General features: G+C 41.2%; 1 protein-coding gene across 25 annotated transcripts in view; it reads right to left on the bottom strand.

Moving 5' to 3' along the window:
• NFASC (neurofascin) overlaps positions 1–16052 on the bottom strand; it is a 313180-nt gene that overhangs the window by 61316 nt on the left and 235812 nt on the right. For 13 of the 25 annotated variants that reach the window (XM_053248157.1, XM_053248160.1, XM_053248158.1 and 10 more), the window contains 4 exons: positions 12576–12691; positions 10365–10572; positions 7118–7240; positions 6009–6182 (listed from right to left, as the gene is read on the bottom strand). The exons of 3 other annotated variants lie outside the window; for them this stretch is intronic. In XM_053248157.1, coding sequence (XP_053104132.1) covers positions 6009–6182; positions 7118–7240; positions 10365–10572; positions 12576–12691 — 621 coding nt within the window. Of the gene's footprint in view, positions 1–1651; positions 4318–6008; positions 6183–7117; positions 7241–10364; positions 10573–12575; positions 12692–16052 lie in introns of those variants that run through there. 9 more of the 25 variants (XM_053248161.1, XM_053248177.1, XM_053248170.1 and 6 more) reach the window with 5 other exon arrangements.

Genomic DNA, 16052 nt, shown 5'->3' on the forward strand with positions numbered 1-16052 from the left:
TTATTCGGTTTTTTTACATGCCAATGTGAGCACACTCACATAGCTAAACTTGCAACAGCATTCAAAACTGTCCTGCACTTGGTGCTGGCATGAAAACGACCATCCCACTTCATGGTAGCTATCGCTGAAAGATCTACATCTCAGCAACTTCATGGTTCAAAAAAAAATTTAATCAGAAGTGCTGCTAATGACTCTGCAAAGTCTGGCTTATTGTGGCAATGCAAAAATTCCTAGTGATCAGAGTTGAGCACGTGGCTTTGGAGAAGGAAAGAGTAGCTTGAGCATATTCACCTTTCCCACAATGCTATTTATTTTATATTCTCTCTCTCTCTCTAATACAGGTACAGCTGTGCTCCATTACTGTAATGTATAAGGTGTGTCGGCAATAGTACCAACGTATTTACTGTCTGAGAATTCTTTCCTGCTCCAGATATAACCACACAGAGGGCATTTGAGGAAGCTGTATGTCGAGCTCTTGGGCCAATACAAATTATTACCAACCAGTACTAAACCATAGTTGTCAACACCTAACAAAGAAGCAATTGTTAAAATCCTCCCCCCACAAATTCTTTTCCACCAATTCTAAGCAAAATCAAAGTAAGCAAACAGCTTCAGAAATCCTTTTAGCAAGGCAACCCCTGGCCAGAATGTAAGTTTTATTATTTTTATTACAAGAACTTAGAGAACTGTATATGATCCCTTTCATTTTATCACAACAACCCTGTGAGGCAGGTTAAGCTAGAGTGAGTGTCTGGCCCAAGGCCACCCAGTGAGTTTCATGGATGAGTGGGGATTTGAACCTGGTCTCTTAATTCTTACCTTTCTATTATTTTTAATATCATTATGTTCCTTACATAATATTATTAAGTACCGTACTATATGTAATCACCGTGTGTACTTTTTATCTACTCTTACTTTTAACATGTAATCACTCCTTATACTTTATGCTGGTCTATGACCGTAATAATGATTGAGTCTTACTCTTACTACGCCACTCTCGCTTATTCATTCTTTTATATAGCATTCAAGCTCATTCTCTTACATAGCATGAGAACAGACGCATGATAATGTTGTTAGCAAATACTATACAACAGGCCCAGAGCCTGCCTGCTTAAAACTGTAAGAAACAATTCATTTTTAAAAAATGGGTATTCAAGGGAATGTTTTTCCCACATATTACAATTGGGGAGATAAAAAGCAACAACCCATTAAATAAAGCTACTGAACTCAGGGTCTTTTTGGAAATGCTACAGAATGTTAAGAGCCAGCTTTGCTTCTCGCTCCTGTTCCCTGAGGGCTACTGAACTTTCACTTAGGTTGACGGATCTTTCACAAAGAGTATTTTATCCTATTACGAATCTGGAAGTTGTGGCTTTTTCCGAATGAGGGTCATTTGTCGATTACAAGGGTGATGGGAAAGGGCCATCATGCATCTCTAGCTTGTCTCTTGCAGTTGGCTCAGGGAAGGGTAGGGGGATATGGAGGCTATAGGAGGCATCTGTTTTATAATTCTCCCTGCACCAATAAAAGCAATTTAAACTTGCTTGATAATATCTGGCCATTGCAGAAATGCTATTGCATTGCGGACGCTGATTTCCTTAAAATGTCTGTTTCTTGTAAGGTTAAACTAGGGATGTGCAGAACCCCGTGGGAATCTTTATAAATAAAAATTGTTTATTTTAAGGTATGAAAGAGAAAACACATTTTTAATTCAATCTCCCATTAGTTTCATAACAATCATTTTATAACAAAGTACCATTGATTATTACTACAAAAACGAATACATAATTCTTTAACAAAAGTATTCAGATTCTTTCTTTCACACACATGGAATTGGTTAATTCTGTCAAAGAAACACATTGCTATAGCTTATCAAATTACTTATGAAGATTTTGCTTGCCTTCAATACCTGAAACATACAATTCTAGAGGCTGACCATGTTTTTCATCAGATTTTTTTTATCTCTAGAAAGCACTATTTTCTCAGTATATATTAAAAGCCATAGCAGTAGATCACATTGTAGAATATATATTAAAATCTTCCCCCACTGCCATAGTCTTAACTTTCTTGAAACCATTACCAATTTGTAGCATAACAAAAGGTTGTCTATTGTAAAGCAAAAAGAAGCAAATCATCTTTCTCTTTTTGACAGTTCCAGCAATTTGTGCGCAAGTTTCTCTTTTATTTAATACATAAGGAATAATATACTATATAGGTAGCATCTGAAAGAATATTTCTTAAATATCCACATTACGTGTCAAGCAGTTACCAGTTTTCAATCAAAATTCCCAAACATGTATAAAGTACTGTCTTCAATAACACACCTTTTTACACTTGGCCTATAACTCCCCCACCCCCAATTTCCCCTTCCGAAGTAATAGCATTTCTATCCATGTAATGATTTTAGAGGTGAGAGTGATTTCAGAGAGCATTCCAATAGCATTAAAAATGTAATATGGAAAATATTCCAGTATCAATGTGTATGATTGCCACATTGTATAGCAAAGCAATTATCATTATGTCGTATTATGGGAAATAAAGTTTGGCTTTCATATGCATCCTGTTAACACTGATCTAGGCCTACTAATGTGGCATAGTTGCTCTTTCCTGCAAGAAATTAAAGGAAGGTATTTAAAAATTTTAAGATTTCATTTTGGCTGAATCGTAAAGGTTTTCTACTGTCATTTTCTCTGTTCAAACAGCTCTTGCACTTGGGAAATTCCTCTCAACCTCTAACATGAATCTGCTTCCTTGTAAATTCAATCAATCGGTTGTAGTCCTCGGCAGCTACAGAACCAGTGGGTTGAAATCACAAGGAGGCAGACATTAAGAGGAATTTCCTAATGGAAAGAGCTGTTTGGCAGAGGAACAGTTTGCCTCCTTCAGCGATGGGCTCTCCTGCATTAGAGGTCTTCACACAGAGGCTGGATGGCCATTTGCCAGGGATCCTATATAGCAGTTTCCTGCTCTGAGCAGGCAGCTGGACTAGAGGACTCCAAGGCCTCTATTTCCCCATTAAAAAAAAAAAAAAATCTATAGTGACAGGAATGTGCCTGGTCACCCTGAGAAGCCTGGATGTCTCACCAATAGTGAGGGAGCATACACAGCCTGCAAGTCCTAATTTAAGAACAGGAAAGCAACAAGCCAGAGAAGGATTCCTTTGCAGTCTGGCTTGATGCCAGGAGTGCAAACATGTGGAGTAGAAGTTTCAGAATGCTGCTCAAACCCCTTTCCTCTTAAACTGAGGAGAGCCCAGCCCCCTTGCTGAGCCACAGTAGTCCTTCCCTAAACACTACTTTTTAGAAAAATACAGTGAGGCTGTTCTCATGAGCAGCCAAGACAGGGCTAAGGCAGCCAAGCCCGGGCTATGAAGCACAGTTGTTAAACAAGGTTATGGGAGCGAGCACTTCCTTAACCTTGTTTAACTGATCATGTGTCAGTGCTGGCTGCTTTCAGCAGGCGCTGAGAACTGAGGGATGGCCTTCAGTCGCTGGGGGGATACCCACAATGCACCACGCACTTGCATGATGCAATGTGGGATTTCCAGGGGCCGGGACAACACGACCCGGCCCCTGCAACTCAGCATTGCCTGTGGCAGCAGCAGATTGTCTGGGTGTGCAATCCGCATGCCTGCAACTGAGACCCAGTCATCTGTGGGGGAGGTAAGCTTCTATTGCCTTCCTTTGTATGCCCCCTCCCACCCAGGTCCCTGATCGTGAGAAAGGGCCCAGTAATTGCTTTAGAGCAAACAATGCAAATATGGTGGACTCTAATCCCCCCAAATATATCAAGTGTCCAAAAAAATGCCAAGCATAAACTTAATAGGCCTTTGGGTAGGTAAATGTATAGAGAACAAGCAAACACAAAGGCTGACATCCTGACTAATGAAGTGCACACTTTGAGGGGCTTGTGCAACTCCCCAGTCCCCCTGCACATGTGCGCTGCTGTACAAGAGAGTGTGGAGCACTCTCATTCTCAGAAGTGCTCTGTAAGATCGGAAACACTTTGTTGAGCACTCTAGACTCTATCAGCTGATGCACAACAGCACATATGCAGGAGAATTGGGAGATCCTGCAGTCCTTCGAAGCACATACACTTTGAGAGTCAGGATGTCACGAAAGCACAATAAGCTGAATGACGTCAACCAAATAAATAACGGACATCTTCTACAACTACATCTCTTTGATTTAAAAAAGCTTAAAACAAACTTAGAATACTGCTTAACATCTGAAATTTTATAACAAATAGAGCGGAAGCAATGATAATGACAATCATGTCAAGAAAGAATGTTCCTGATTCAGATTCCTCCTCATGGCACTGGGGAAAGTATTGAAAGAGTGAAAAATCATAATAAATAAGATAAGATGGCAACAAACATCAAGGAAAGCAATGTACTTTACAAAGACCTGCCATGCCAAATGGCAACTGCTACTGGTACATTAGTCAACTCTGAAAGTTGTTAATTCTGGACAGCACCATGTCACAAATACATACACTGAACACAGAAGGAGGATTGCTCTTGCTATCTTAAACTAGCAACAGTATGCTGTCATTTAAGTAAGCTCCAAAACATCTTTGAAAATTAAATATTCCAGGCCAACATTATACAACTGTCCATTTTCAAAAACTACCTAGACTATTTATTTCCGATGCTTTAGAACTACTACTTAGCAACATACTCATTTACAAATATTAAGGCAGTATCCATCATCCTTAAACACTTAACTAAATTTAACATCAATGAAACATAATGAAAACATTAATACCTGGGGCTGTATTACCTTTTTAATTTGGCCAGGAATAATAGGAAATACATTTAAATAATCTGAAGACAGCTAACAAACAACAAAGGCTATTAAAAGCCTCATTATTCTGGTATTTGCATTGAGACAATACTTATTACAAGCTTAAGAAAAGCTGGCTATAGAAGAAAACTGAGAGGTTCTGCATGAAAGCTGCTTTATAGTTCTTTCATTCGCTCTTCCTTTGAAACAGAAACAAACCTTTAAATATACTTTATACAAGGAAAACCTGCATCTTCACCTAGCAGGGAAAGTAATTTGTGGCAAAGCATTTCACAAAGGATGAGCTGTTGGAAATCATTTAGAATTAGAGATGTGCATGAATCACACTTCAAAGAGCAATTTGCAGCACATCACCGGCACCTTTAAAAGGGAAGAGAACACGTCTATAACTGCTTCTCCGCCACTCACTGCAGCTTCCTGTTGGGGTGGCGTAGCCCCCAGCTGCCATAGCGCATCAGCAGCATACACGTGGCCTCTGCGCATGCGTGGAGGCCCTATGCATGCTGCTGTTGTGCAATGGCAGCTGAGGAGAGCGCCACCAGCATGCTATGACAGCTGGGGGTTGCCCCGCCCAACAGGAAGCTGCAGTTAGCAGCAAAGGAGCAGCTATGGACCTACTCTCCTCCCTTTTAAACATGCTGGGGCTGTGCTGTGACTCGCTCTTCGAATCATGATAACGCACACATCCCTACTTGGAATGATACTCACGAGTCCCCCCTCCCCAATCAGCAGAATGTCAAAGCTCTGAAAATAGAACAGATCTACAATACAGGGATAGGCTAGTGAAACATACGTAATTAACTTCACTGTGAACTTCACAACCAATGCTTGTCATATTTCATTTGAAGCAGAGATGCAGAAGACAGGAAGCATGAGGCACTGGCACTTCCTGTCCTCCAGCATCACTGTCATGCCCCAAACTACTGTAGATTATCTTCTGGCAGAACTTCATGAGTAAGGCATTTATCATAAGTCATTTATCAAGCAATGGATGTGATTCAGAAGGCTACTTTGAAAAAAGTGAGCGGCTGGAAAAGGCTCTTGTTCAGTTTACAGCAGGGTAAAATCTCACATGCTAACATTTATTTTTTAAATCCAGTGATGTTTATAATCTAAAATACGTTCAACACACCCTTACAACTCCAGCTCCATATCACGTACTTTCCTCAACCAAAGTTGCCTCAGGACCACATTTTTACTTACCTTCATTCAGCAGCGTTGGAGACTCTCCCGTGGAAGGCTCACCTTCCCCAATCTGTGTCCTGCCACGCAGGTTGAATCTATAGCGTGATATGGGGTCCGTCCTCTGGAGTATAAACTTTGTCTGATTAGGAGAGAAGTTCTCTACCATTGTTCTGCCACTTTTGGATCCGTTAACTGGAGAGAGAGGCAGGCTGTGTGGGCTTCAGTCTTGCTTTGAGAAACATGCTTAGCTAGACATTCCCCCACCTCTCATCCTAGGATAGTGCCTGACACAACTACTGGTTTTCCCTAAATCATGCTTGTTAGTTTTAAGGACCCATTAAAAATCAGTTAGGGAATATTGTGCGATCAAGATGAAAGAAACATATCTACCCATGGGAGCCAAAGTTTATGCACTATGATAGTCCTACAGGAGCATTCAAGTAATTGATTTGTTTTGATAGAGAGCTCTTGTATGAATATCTTTGGATAAAAATGAAATTCCTCAGGTGTTCACTAATAGTTGAGATCACAAGGGGTTTTCTTGGCGGGGTGTGTAGATGGGGAAAGTGATCTGCTCTATTGTAAATAGAACGTTTACTAGTGTGCTGTTTTAAAGTTATCCTTTCTGGTTGCCAATTCCCACATTTTCAGAAGTATCCTCATGTAAGGAACCTCAAGACTGACATCTCCAGTATGCAAATATGCTACATTTATATGGGAACATACTTGTCAATGGTGCCTAAGAAATATTGTTGCACTAGGACAAGCTGTTGTCTCCAAAAGAGATTCCAATTACTGCTCGATGTTCTGCAGTATAACGTGGGAGGTTCTGCGCTACCTGCGCTGCTGTGGACTCCTAAGGAAGCGTAGGCAGCCTTGAGCAAGAGTGCAAATACTTAAAGTAGGGCACCTGCACTTTGGGAGCGCTACTTATATTATTTCCAAAGTAAGTAGTGTTCCTGAAGTGCGGATGCACTACTTTAAGTACTTGCAATCTTTTGCAAGATAGCTGGCGCTTCCTTAGGAGCCCACAGCAGTGTGGGCAGCTCAGAACTGCCCATATTATGCTGTAGAATGTGTGGGCCACTGATTAGTAAAGAGACAGACAAAACAAGGATGGGACATACAGGCTTGGTATCTAAGGGTGTATCCAACAAGAATGCCATTGGGATGTTCAGGGTGCTCCCATTCCAAAGTGACGGTTTCCAGGTTTGGTTGGCGGATTCTGAAATACTTTGGAGGACTGGGAACTTGGGAGAAAGATGAGGCGGGAGAGAAAAGGAAAGAGGGGAAAGACATAAGATAATGTAACTTACATGCAGATTTGTCAAAATAATAAGCATACAGAAACGCTGAATGCTCATCGTATCAAGTGTTTGTGTTGGGGGCCACATAACAACTTTGCATGCAGTCTGAGAGCAAGCCAGTCACCTGCATATTCAATAATGGACAACTATGGTACAATTTCATAATTCTGCATTCAACAAAAATCCACTGTGTTTAAGGTATGGAGAGGACAGGGGTGTGGTGCTTCCCTCTAGTGGCCAAATCACAGAAGAGGTCTATGATTAAATATAGTTTATGCTGCATTTAAAAACCACAGTTCTTGTCCCTTGCTTAGAACTGCACAGATACTCTAATGTGTAAACAATGTGTGGGGTGGTGCATAAACAAACAAACAAGCATTTCATCTCTCTGGCTTTTTAACATGGTAACCTCAAAGTCAGTTTCCATCATTGAAATCACTAATGGCCACTCATCATAACCTCAAAGCATACATGATGATCAGAACAGCACTTATGGTAGTCTTAATTTTTAGCAACACAGACTACACTTATGAATGGTACATTTGACACAATCAAAGCTAAGCACTTTTAAGTCCTTTTAATTTTAATAGGAGAATTAAGCAGTGGTGGCTTGCGAGGGAATGTAGTGTGTAGGAAATGGCTGCCACTGCCCAGGTGCAACCTAGTGGGGTGGGGCCCCATGCCCTTACAAGTGGGTATCTAGGTCAGCACTGCATAGTAGAGAACTTCTGAATGACCTCATTTTGCCCTCCCAACCCCAAGGCTGTCCTTCAGTGATTGTGGTTTTCCTCCATGCTCCATCCCTTTGTGTCCCACCTCTGGAGTTAAGCACATGTTGAATACTCTTCTAAGGAAGTCAGTGGGACTTGAAAAGTCCCACTTAGCTTTGGCAGGACAACAACTGTCATTGAGGGGGAATGAGCTAAGGAATGAAAACAACTTACAGTAAATTGCCATCCTACAGGGTGAAAGTTAAGCTGATGGATAAGTTTCTGAAGAAATTCCTGAAATATCTTCTGCAACATGCTGCAACCCTGCCCCCAACTGATCCAAGATTTTGAATGGGAGTGCAGCTTTTAATAAATCAAATGCTATCACATACAATGGGGTGGGGGGTTGAACAATCAGGATGTTGGTGGAAGTACAAATACCCCTTTCCTTTTAGACTCTTTGGAGACTACATTCCATCTCAGATACCTGCTACTAAAGGGTATGAACTGGCTTGGATGGAAATCATACACTGATTCCAACCTCTCTGGCTACTGTGCGTCATACTGGTGGTTTATGCATAGAATAACTTGCACACTCGGCTCTTTCACCTGGTTGTTAAATGGCAGGATTTTGCCAGTACTAGTATCTCTCTTATTACTAGTTAATAGGTAGGGATGTGCATGAATCGTGATTCGTGCCCAGATTCGAAGCTCACCTCAGACACCCTTAAAAGTGAGGAGAGCAGGTCGGTATCTGCTTCTCCACTGCTTGACACAGCTTGCTGCTGCTGCTCCCCCCACCGCAGCACCCCTCACACAGTGGCAGCATGCACATGGCATCTGGTGCATGCCACCACTGCACCACAACAGCATAAGGGGTGCTGGTGGGCGCACCTCCACAGCTGGAAGCTGCATCAAGAAGTGGAGGAGCAGGTATTAACCAGCTCTCTTCACTTTTAAAAGTGCCTAGGCGAGCTTCAAATACTTGCACAAATGGTGATTCATGCCTATCCCTACTAATAGGTCTCTCAGATGAGAGATAGATGACTTGTGGGACTCTCAGTCCTGATTCATGTGTGCTTGTGGTAAAGCAACCATATGAGTGCTTTGTCACCAGCACAAATTGCAGCGCACCATTGCAAATCCCCTTAAATTATACATTAGACATAAGAACTGCTTTCCAAGAATATTTTACTACAGGTACTCTGAAAACACAGCCATGGGATGAACTTCCAAGTTGCACCAAGGGAAACCATACTTATCCTATGATACATATATTCTTTCTTAGAGTTCAATAGTGCATCTGGGGATTGAACTGTTTTTTTAAAAATTGCTCTGGAATCCTAAAAGTTTCTTGTTCTTTATAGGTTGCACTTGTTACAATTAGGGACACACACACACATATATATTTTCTTTGCTAAGCCATAGTAAAGGATATGCTTAGCAAAGCCTTATAAGCCACAGTAAATAACAGTTTCATGCTGAAACTTGCAGAGCTTAGTACATGCATAGTGCTGGATCATATCTTAGGGAAGTAAGAAGCAGCAAATCATAGACCCAGTTCAAGCTTCCATCCGCAGGAGTGACCCATATGAATTGCAGCATGAATTTACTGGCTATGCAAAAGTCAGACTTAATTCAATCTAGTTACTGAAAACAGCAGTATCTGGAACAAAGCCAAAATAAATTATTGACAAGGTTTTAATATGTAGAGAACTGTGTCCAGTGTGCAATTCTGTTGTACCTAGAATCATTACAGACTCTCATCCTTATGAGTCTAAACATGATCTCTTAGAATGATACATCATTGCAACTGTGTACATTAAAGAAGCTTGTATTGCCATTTATGAGTATGGACCTAGAGTTATTGATCTAGCTTATGAAAGTAATTACAAATAGTGCTCTCAGTTCTACAACACTGAGAGTTTGTCCTTGCACATATTAGGAACCCAATGGAATTCCAAGGGAAATACAGTAGGTAGTAATTGTATCTTGTTTATTGCATGGGGGTTGCACTCAGCATTTTCTGCATTTTATAGAAGGGAGAAGAAAGGCAAAAGGAATTGTCTGCAAATACATAGGAAATCAACAGTACTAATAATCAAATATGGCATCATTGATCACTCAGCCATTCTCTGCCATTGTAGTTTAGCTATTCCCCAAACAAAAGGAATGCGGTAAAACTTAAACTGGTTTTAATTTTGTTTTAATGAGTTATGTGGTGTGTTTTTAAAATCTGTTTTTATATTTGTGAACTGCCTAGTGCCATCTAAATAAGAAATAATAATAATAATAATATTCTGCATGCAAATGGATATAATTCAGCAAGGCTTCCCAAGTGTTATTGAGAAACCTACCTCCTTCAGGTGTTGTGAACTCCAGCATTTCACTCCGAGGCCCATCTCCTCTCCCATTGACTACTACCATCTCCAGTTTGTAGTTGCTGTAAGGAAACAGCCGGGACACTATGCCCCATGTTGTTCGTTCTCCAACAAAACCCACAGACTGCTTTTTCTTGGAGACCCATAGGTTCTTCAGCAAACTACTTTCTCTCCAATAATAGGCCTTCAAGAAACATGCAAGGCAAGTGAAGCTTTTCCTATTTAGTTGTTATTGGATTTCAAGTACAAAATCACTACATATTATTTTCCTCTTTCACGCAAAAATTAGTTCAAGCTCACCAATCATCCCACAAAGTGAGGAGGAAGTCAATATTGTTATTGTCCATATTGTAGATGGAGAAAGGGTAATATGGAAAATAAATGACTTGGTCAAAATCAAACAGGAGAGTCAAACACCAAGCCAACAAAGAGCACCCCAACAAAAACCAGGCTTTCTGCCTTCACACTATACTCCCCGCAGTTCTCTTGATTATTTAGCACAGTTCAGAAATGAGAATTTAATTTGTCTGGGCTCACACAAGGCCCTTAAAAGATCCCCAACAGAACAAAACAGCTAGACTACTGAACAGAGGCAGAAAAACCAGAGGTAGATGACAGATAGATAGATAGATAGAGAGAGAGAGAGAGAGAGAGAGAGAGAGAGAGTCAATCCTAGGAAGGAGAATTCACAGATCTGAGTAATATGAAAGTGGTTACAGTACACCTGTGCTAAAATGTCTGGAAATTCTCAAAGAAAATACTTTGATGCTGGTTTTATATTGAGAGGGGGGCGGGTTGTAGCTCAAATAAGGTGTTGTAGTCTAGTAATATTTTGTGTAGTAGAAAACAGCAAGATAGAACATGATCTTGAGGACAGGACACTTTTCTTTCCTTTTTTTGGAGATTACCTTTAGTTTTTAGTTAGCACTATGTTTACATTTGACTAGGTCAAAACAGAATATTGGTGTGCTGATTAAAAAGACATGGCAAATATACACTGAGGATGACACAGAAGTCCAGGTAAACCATCTTGATAAATTGTGTTTCTTATCCCAGGGGAAACAAACACTTCTGATCTTTGCAGTGCTAAGCTGAAAGAAGCCAGCTTTCTCTTGTTAACAGATGAGCATCTTAAGACAACAGCTATTCAGAAGTGCCCTTGATAAAAGCAATAACTAGATGGGGGTCACAGCTAGAGAAGCCTAGACTGTATCATATGCATTTTGGATTGTCCAGGAAGGTGCCTAGACTACTAACTTGTTCACCGCCCGAGATCAGAATGTCAACAGATAAAAATAATCATGTGCACCACTCTGAGATCCCCAGAGAAAGACCGGGATATAAATGTAAAAATAAATAAATAAATAAATAAATAAACAGTCTCTCGTGGTTAAAGAAAGGTATCCTTTACCTTCAGAAAGTGGGAAAATATGTTCAGTATAATTATACACATGAAAGACAATGGATTAAAATACATTGATTTTTTCATATATTTCATAAAAATGTATGAAAAAATCTATGGAAGTGGAAATATCTAAACTGAACACAACAGTGAGCAAATGAGCTCATTTTTGTAAAAAGTGTAACAAAGCACCTTTGAAATGAAAAGACGTTGTGCTTTCCATTCCAGAAAGAACAAATTTGTCCTGAATCAGCAAGAAGGCAAATATTCAAAGGCATATTCAGGGGAAAAAGATCAAAACATTTCCCTCAGAAGGCTGAAGTGAGTGTTGCTAAAATAAAATCCAGAACAGCCCCATAGTGGAAAAAAGGCCAACCCTGAAACTGGTTCCATTGCCATGTCTTGCCCACACTCCAGGCCTGGCAAAAAACCAAAAACAAACAAAAACGCTCAGCTCAAATCACAAAATTACAGCTGCCCTGAATTTCTGGCACAACTGCTGCTCTAGTTTTAAAATGGCATAGGTTTCAATATAGGGGCTGATCTCCTTTTATTGAGCTCTACTGGGAGTAAAATAGGCTCTCCTCAAAATGATCTTAAGTATCAGAACTTTGCATTCTTTCCCATCATATTTCTCTGCACGATGAGACTCTTCAATGATATTTAGCCGTTTCTGGATACTTCATGTTGTCCTCATTGTATAAAGACCATATGATCAATCATAATTAATGTTAGGGGTTAGCTGTATTAATAGTCAAAAGTGATTTGGTTTTGGTTGTGCTCACTCTGTATTCCTTAAGCTGTCCCTGGATGGTATCCGGGAACACTCTATTCCAGTCCAGTCGGATTGCTGTGCTGTTTACAACTTTGAGTCTAATATCAGTGGGAGCAGCCTTGGGATCTAAGCGGTCAGGAATAAAGCAAAGCAGAGATTAAGCAGACAGAGAATTTGAAGAAAAAGACAAATTTTCTTACCAGTGAAGTTGCCTTCTACTTGTTTGCCTGACAGTGGTCCAGGACTCTGGTGCTATCTGATCAGCCCAGAAGGAGGAGAGGCTCTTCAAAGAAAAACTTGGCCAGAAGTGAGCTAGGGTACACCTCCCACTTCTCTAAAAGCCAGGCTCAGGGCCCAGTCCCTTAATGCGAGGGGAATCCTCCCTTTCAAGAGAGAGTATGAGGATTAAAGGTAACTGCCAGACAGTTAAGTGGGTGTTGGATCACTGCTGAGCAAGAAAATAGAAGGAAAATTCACAGGTAAGCAAATTCTCTGTTCTCCTTATTTGTTGCCCTTCAGTGATCCATGACTCTGGCACAATTCATAGCAGTGTTCCCGAAGCCCTGAGCAGGAAGGATTGCCTGGGTTCTAAGGCTAAATTGCACACTGAAGTACCTTTGTGCCAAAGGCTACTTCAGTGGAGGTTAATACATTGATTTTATATTGCCACGTGATATGATGGGTAGAGGACCATGTTGTGGCTCTGCAGACCTCCTCAGCAGAGGCTCTAGAACAGCCAGCCAGGAGGTGGCAGCTTCCTTAATAGAGTGGGAAAGAACCCTTGGCGGCACACTGCTGCTCGGAGCAGCTTGCAGCTGCAGCTGCAGGGGAGGTAAGCACCTACTAATCGATGCTTAAAGGTGCCTCTCATCGCCCCTCTCACCCACATTGTCTGCTACTGCCCTGTAAATAACAAATAATGAGGAGGATTGCCCAAAGGGCTGCATCCTCTTGAGGTAGATTTTAAGGCCCTTTCTAATGTCTAGCTTGTGCCATTTCCTCTCCCTGTGGTGGCAAGGGCTAGGGCAGAAATGGGGGTAGGACTTACTTCTAGGGATGTGTGCATCGATTCAGGTACAAATGGATTTGTACCCAAATCTAGCTGATTCTGGTGATTTGGAGACAAAACAAATCACCCCTGCAGTCCATTGGTTAGATTCAGGTCCAAATCGAATGGTGCCTGATTTGATTTGAATAGTTTCGAGATTCGGATCCCTCCTCTTAATTCCCCCAGATTCCCAGCTTTCTTTTAAAAAAAGAAATAAAGAAAAAGAGCTAAGCTCTAGCCCTTGTAGATTCATTATGAGGAAAGGTTATTAGACACCAAAGAATCTAAACACTTCAATATTCCTAAAAAAGAGTACCCCACTGCCGTGCAGGTGGTGGTGCACATGACATTTGACAGTTGGCATTGTCCAATGACAGTCAAAATGAACAGAAGAAATGAAGGTGTGCAATCAATCCTCACAGGGATTCATTATGAGGAGAAGTTATTATACACCAAAGAATCCAAACACTTGAAAAATAATGACCACACATTTTGCTCCATAACTCCACTTCTACAAGGACTAGAACTTAGCTTTTTTTTTTTAAATGAAAGCTGGGGTTCCATGTTAGGATTAGGATAGGGCAACTTCAAATCCCCATTATTTCCTATGGTGGAAATATAAAAAATCATTAAAAACTAAAAACAACATTAAAAATTAATCAAGTGCCCCACTGCCTTGAAATCTGGGTGCTAGGTGGCACCCATGGGGCCCTACCCACCATCCAAATTTGTTGCCCCTAGGACCTTGTTAAGTGGTCAGAATCTATCTGAATCCAAAGCAAATCAAATACAAACTGAATCTGGGGTAATGGGGGGTACTTATTTCTTTTTGAGGTGGAACTGAACATTTATCTTAAGGACAAAGGGTGGGCCAGTCCTGAATATGACTCTGTTGTTCTTGGACTGGCTGACGTGCTGCCAAACAGTGTCTTGAAGTAGGAACACACACACACACACACACACACACACACACACACACACACACACACCCCTGAGGGGCTCAATGGGATATCTCATTACTGCATGTAACATTACTCGCCACATGGGGAAACAGTGGACAACTGGAGGCAAGGTTGCATCCAGCCTCAGTCCTTCCTGATTGTAAAGAGTCTTTGGAAAGGGTGATGGTTATCTGCAGTGGCCTGAGGTGATGTCTGTCCCTGGGGACTAAATCCATGCAAGAAACTAACATTAAGTTGGCTGTAGCCAGTTCCTTCAGCCAGACTGTGAACCTGCATCCATTTAGTGGAGGCGGCCCAGAATCCTGGACCACTGGAGGATAACAAACAGGGAGAACTTCCATTTCACCTCCTAAACTTTACAACATTTTACCTGAAACAAAGAATGTAAACAGGAGACTGCTCATAATCAACATTGTCCGGGAATCATCAGGATCACATACAAGAAATACATCTGCTGCCATCTTGTGAAGATAGGAAGCAATCACACCTGCACATTTTTAACAAGTGTATGTATGATGACAGGATGACCTATCCTGCCATGTTGTCATCTTCTTCTTCTATTTATCTTTTCCCATTGTCCCCACCAGTGAAATAAACATTACAATAGACTTGCACAGCTAAATGAACAGCAGCAGAAGACAGCCAAGTCTAAACACTTTTTAAAGAATGCATTCAACTCAGCAGTGTTACATCAGTGACTAAGTAAGCCCATGTTCATGGTGCCTCCCCACCACCATTTCTATGGTATTCAATAAGCTCTTTACAATTTAGAGTCCACAGCAATAGAAGCAGACAGTCACAGATGGAGAAAATTCCACCACCCCACCCCTCACAACACCTAAGAGCAGCAGGACCTAAAAATCCAACTTAAGAATTGCCTCAAATAAAGACCCATTAAAATCATTTGCTAACAGAGAGCTGAACATACTGGCAAATGTCAATGGCAAATATGTTCCACAGGATGCTATGAGGTACATTTCTTCCACAGCAATGTTTTAGCCCCAAGTAGGAATTCTATTGTTAGCAATAAGAGCGGTAATAATTTCTGCCACAAATACTCCCACATTCCGCATAGGGAGAGAAACATTTTCTCTTATATGTGTCAGAAGAAAGGGCTACTGGTGCCTTAGCATAGGAAGTCGAACATAACATTATAGATTAACTTGGCAAAACATCCCCCCCCCCCCAATTTTCTAATGTGATTAAGAGACAGACAAAAGTTTTGAAGAATTGGTAGTAAGAGCTACTACCATTGTCCATGGCACCCATGCTGATTTCTTCATTCCTCATTGTCTCTGGTCAAACAGGTTTTGCATGACTGCATGGGTGGGAAGGGAGGAAGGCAGGGTGGGATCCTCACCGCACCCGATACGATCTCCAAAGGCCGGGATGATGCATCCTGGATGATGTGAGGGATACCCCCATGAGACGGGCACTCTAGGCGCTCGTCTCTGTGTATGCTCAGGCTGCATGCACC

The sequence above is a fragment of the Hemicordylus capensis genome, chromosome 4 (genome assembly GCF_027244095.1).
Source record: "Hemicordylus capensis ecotype Gifberg chromosome 4, rHemCap1.1.pri, whole genome shotgun sequence".
NCBI lineage: Eukaryota > Metazoa > Chordata > Lepidosauria > Squamata > Cordylidae > Hemicordylus > Hemicordylus capensis.